Source organism: Coffea arabica, chromosome 7e (genome assembly GCF_036785885.1).
Source record: "Coffea arabica cultivar ET-39 chromosome 7e, Coffea Arabica ET-39 HiFi, whole genome shotgun sequence".
In the NCBI taxonomy this organism is placed as follows: Eukaryota; Viridiplantae; Streptophyta; class Magnoliopsida; order Gentianales; family Rubiaceae; genus Coffea; species Coffea arabica.
This window is the reverse complement of record NC_092323.1, coordinates 36,488,396-36,493,300: the sequence shown is the minus strand read 5'-3', so window position 1 is coordinate 36,493,300 and position 4,905 is coordinate 36,488,396. Positions and strand designations below refer to the sequence as shown.

Sequence of the window (4,905 nt, the reverse complement as noted above, 5' to 3'; positions counted from 1 at the left end):
ATTATCCCTGTGAAAATTTAGATAGTTTAGATTACAAAACAGATTTGTAATCTAAAAACATATGATGACCGTATAATCCCAAGGGAAACTAATGTTCTGCAGCTTTTCACCAGTCACCAGCAGCTTAATATGATACAGCACCAACGAAATTCACCCAAAAAATTGAAAAAGAAAAAAAAAACAAACATCAGCCACAGCCATTGCTTCTTCTTCACTAACTCCCTGTTCCTTCAACTCTAGTACTCGCCAGCCAAATAGTCGGACTGGAGGTGGATTGAAACCAGAAATTCTGTGAAGTAACAAGAATGAGTCAAATTTTGACTTGCAGGACAAAAATGAAACCTCAACAACACCTTTGCATCATCCAGCAATACAGGTGTAATGAGGCACCTGTATTTTGCAATATAAGCACATTTAGAAATTATCCCTGTAAAACACAATGATGCCAAGATATTCACAACTCAAGTAACGAAGGAAACTGCAACAATTCTGCCATAAAATCAGCAATCTTTAAATAATAATATTGCAATTCACTTATTACAACCATGAAAAAGGGACCTCCAATTATCTCTTACAAAATATACATAGACTTCATCAGACAAGATGACAAAATAAGTACAAAATAAGCTGCATTACAACATCTGCATTACTTCCAACATAACAAAAGAAGTACCAAGTCTACCCAGCAACAAACGAAATACATAATTAGTTCACTTTTGTTTTTCCTTTAACATTAGACTTGTCACCACATTGGGGAGTCAGAGATGAATTTGAACATCCCTAGTTCTAAATGGTGCAGAAGCAATGGGAGCAACTGGTTGGCTGATATGTGCCACATGTGGATTTGAAATTCCAAATCATGTAAGTTAGGTTCAGCAACAGGGGCAGAAGAAATTATGCTCGTCTCAGTAGCTTGTTGGCTATGTTGTGATGAAGTTACTTTCTTTCCTACACGTCTAGTGCCTTTTCCCTGCACAACAGTAGTATGAGTAATGAGTATGCGCAGTAGTTATGTTGGTAAGAATATAAAATCAAATTCAAGTTATAAGAAAACTTCACAGCTTTTTTCACTGCTCTTCTTGTTGTCTTCTTAGTAGTGGAGCCAATACCTTCAACCTAGAACACGAGATTAAAACCATTATCATTAAGCAAATACAAAATCACAAGACTTGAATTCAAAAATATCATATCTTATCACTCATAGAGATGCTATGGTTTGTATCCATTTGTGACAAGTTTGTTTCACATTGTGCTTCATGCAATCCAGCAGATGACATCTGTGATAGACTTACATCTTCACCACATTTTGGTTGCCTAAGTTTGCATGTCCTTGTGTTATGACCCTTTTCCCCACTGTAAGTACATTTATAGATTTATCCAAATCGTCTTACTTTAACTCTTTTATCTTTCATTTCCTGCACCTCATCAATAGATTTTCTCCTTTGTTTCTTGGGTCTTCCTGGTGCTCTTCCATATGTTGGTGGGAGTAGGGGCTGGACATTCACATGTACCCAATCGTGCTCTCCATGATGAGGTAGTATGCAGGGCTCATAACACTTGAGATAAGTTTTCACTCTGTAGCAGTCATCAACATACTCCATTGGATCCTTCATTGCAATCCAAAATGCTGAAATTGCATGATAGCAAGGTATCCCTGTCAAGTCCCATTTCCTATAAGAGCATGTCTTCTCTTCAATGTTAACTGCATACTTTTCACCATAGGGATCAGCAACTTCATAATTAACTTCATTGGATTTGTAAGGCACACAGTAAGTTACCTTATCTATGTTCTCCATCATTCTTTTCCTGATTTTTGGGCAGTCTGCATAGTTGTTCCATTTTTCTCTGGCTCTGTCTCTATTTTCCTTCATTCTTGACATCATAAAATATCTCAATGACTCCATCATTGCAACAATTGACTCCTCTCTAGCATCTAAGATCTTGCTGTTGAAGGATTCACATATGTTATTCAGCAACATATCACACTTTGGGTAAGTGCTAAAGTGTGATCTACTCCACTCTGCTGGATTCTTGTCATCCAACCAGTTAGCAGCTTCAGCATCAAGTTCAGCAATTGCCTCCATTTTTCTTCTGAATTGAATTGGAGTAGTTGCCTTAGCTGCTTTCCATAGAGCTTTCCTCATTGCCGCCCCTTTGAACCCAGCAGATGACATGTTACTATGCATATGTTTAACACAGAATCTGTGGGTTGCATTCGAAAAAACTGTTTCACATGCTTGGATTATTCCCTTTTGCTTATCACTCATTATTGTCCACTCATAGTCCCTTTCAATTTTCAAATCTTCCTTGAGTAATGTTAGAAACCAAATCCAAGAGTCTTTGGTTTCTCTCTCAGTTGCTGCATAAGCTATAAGATACATTCCATTATTTGGATCAACTCCAACTGCTGTCACTAGTACACCCCTTGCTGAACCTTTGAGAAAAGTTCCATCCAATCCAAACTCAGGCCTACAAGCTACTAAGAACCCCTGTTTTACCCAGCAAACCACATGTATAATCTCTGAAATTTGCCCTGTCCAATTACTGCATCACAATAGTCATCTACCAGTTTCATAATTACTGTGCTGCCTGGATTACTTCTCTCGATTTCATTGATATATTGAGGCAGTTTATTATATTGATCCATCTCACTACCTTTGGCCAAATTCTCTGCAATTTTCTTAGCTCTATAGCCTTGATGTCTACTAAGATGACATTTGTGCTCCTTCATTACCAGATTTTTGAAACTAAAATAGTCCAGCCTTGGGTTCTCCCGAAATATGCCAACATACCTTCTTCCTACCCACCCAGACTTCACACTCTTGTTGTGGTATGAAAATCCACATTTGTGATTCTTTTGAAATGTTCTAACCTCCAATCCACCATCCCCTTTCATCCTCCTAGCATATATGCACCAATCACACCCATCTTTAGGACATATTGCTCTAACTCTTATGCTATACTCTTGATAACTTTAAATGATCTCCCTCTCCTGATGTTCTAGGTTCTAATTGCTTCTTTCAACTCCTTGAAGGAAGAAAATATTTGTCTAAGTTTAATTTTGGGGTTATTTTCATCCTTGGGATCAAACACAGGGGGTCTCAAGCTTTTCTCTTCATCTGACCCTCTATCACTACCAATATCAATATTTGAATCTGGGGCAGCATCTACGTCAGAATTGTCATCGTCACTTTCAGTATCACTAGGCATTTGTTTCCTAGCCATGTGGCTCATCCTAGCATCTGTAGACTTTTTTTTTAGATGCCTATTCAGCTGCTCTTGTTTTCTATTTTCTACCCCTAACCATTCATAATGTTCATCAACATTTTCATCATAATCATTACCATCTGAATTTTGATCATAATCCAAGTCTTCTCCTGAGAACTCCCTCAAATTAGAGCCTGAACTAGCCATATATTCATCATCACTTTCATCCTGTTCATCTTCTAACACAAAGTCCCCATCCTCAATGTCAGACCCCCATTGTGATGCTAGTAGATCATTAAGGGAAACTTCCACATACAAATCAACCACCCTACCACAGTCAAAATGATCAGCACAATATGCATGCAATTCTCTATAATGTCTTAACAAACGAAATCCATGTTCCTCAATTAGGATATGGTACTTTTTGTCACCAACAGCTTGAAGTTGATTTTCTAGCATTCTATCCATTTCAAATAGACTAATGTATGTGGCCTCTACATGATAAAAAATCCTTAATTCTCCTCCCTCATAATGCACATCAGGTTCGGTTTCAATTTTTCCCCATATATAACACTTCATAGTCACTTCAGTGCTATCACTGTCCGAATTTAGGGACAAAAAAAATGAAACAAACACAATAAACAAGTACCATAAGTGACAAATTAGATTATATAAGTAAGTAATTTGCACTCAATCAGCTTCAAGACAGTTCAATAATACACCCCCTGCCATATAAAGTTCAGACAAGGACCACAAAAGCATGCTACAAAGTCTCATTTAACCCAACATTGTCTACCATGACAACCCACACCAGAGAGACATACAGGACCACATACAATGGTAGACAAGTTTGTTTTTAGGACTTTGTCAAATTACTTAAAAATCCAAAATTTAAGACATTCTTTGTCTTCCAAGTGAAAATATCACCATTCATCATCACGTTCTTACAATATAAGCATGAATTAAGCATGCATAATGCTACCTGAGGTAAAAATCACATACTGTAATCTGGTGGCGGTGCTCCATTCATTTCTTTTGGTCTTAGTGCCATTTCCTCCTCCCAGATTCACGAACAACTCCACTATCACCGAGTTCTTCCGATTTGCTGGTTTTATGCGTAGAACTTAATCTGGTTTTTTGTTCTCGTTTCTGGAGACCGAAGAGAAGAAAGGGGGGACAATTAGTGTGTTTTGTCTTTGCTAATTAAAAAGGGGGCACCAGAAAGCTGGAAATAATTTTTTATAAGTTTTCCCGCTTAAAAAATTGAAAAAAGGATTTTAACTGCCGGCACGTGCTCTCACGTGACTTGTTTCCGGCAAAAAATGAAGAAAACCCGTCAATTGTCCACTTTCGAGCAAAATTGGATAGATTGGGTACCACATTTGTTCCCCCCAATAGATTGGGGACTAGTTTCGCGCGTTTGTAATACATTGGGGACCAAAACTCCAATTCTCCCTAATAATTAATGCTGAAACCCTAGAAATTTGAGGTTTTGGTTCAAATCCACTTCCTTGTTTTGCTTCTTTAGGCTTATACATTATACCTCCCGGTTTTGTTTTTACAAGGCTTATACATTATTCCTCCCCACTTCGCTTTTATAAGGCTGACACATTAGATAGGTTTTGCTTTGACTTGATTCACGATAAGAAATATAACTAGATATTTACGCTTGTTTAAAACTGCACATAGTTAAATGTC

General features: G+C 37.6%; 1 protein-coding gene across 1 annotated transcript; it reads right to left on the bottom strand.

Annotated features, from left to right (window-relative positions):
- Nucleotides 1-742: 742 nt before the first annotated feature.
- LOC113700817 (uncharacterized) lies at nucleotides 743-2,896 on the bottom strand. The gene is made up of 4 exons (XM_027221256.1): nucleotides 2,546-2,896; nucleotides 1,392-2,489; nucleotides 1,060-1,116; nucleotides 743-970 (listed from the first exon to the last, which is right to left on the bottom strand). Exons 1-4 carry the CDS (start codon nucleotides 2,894-2,896, stop codon nucleotides 743-745), a joined length of 1,734 nt encoding a protein of 577 aa, XP_027077057.1.
- Nucleotides 2,897-4,905: the final 2,009 nt, after the last annotated feature.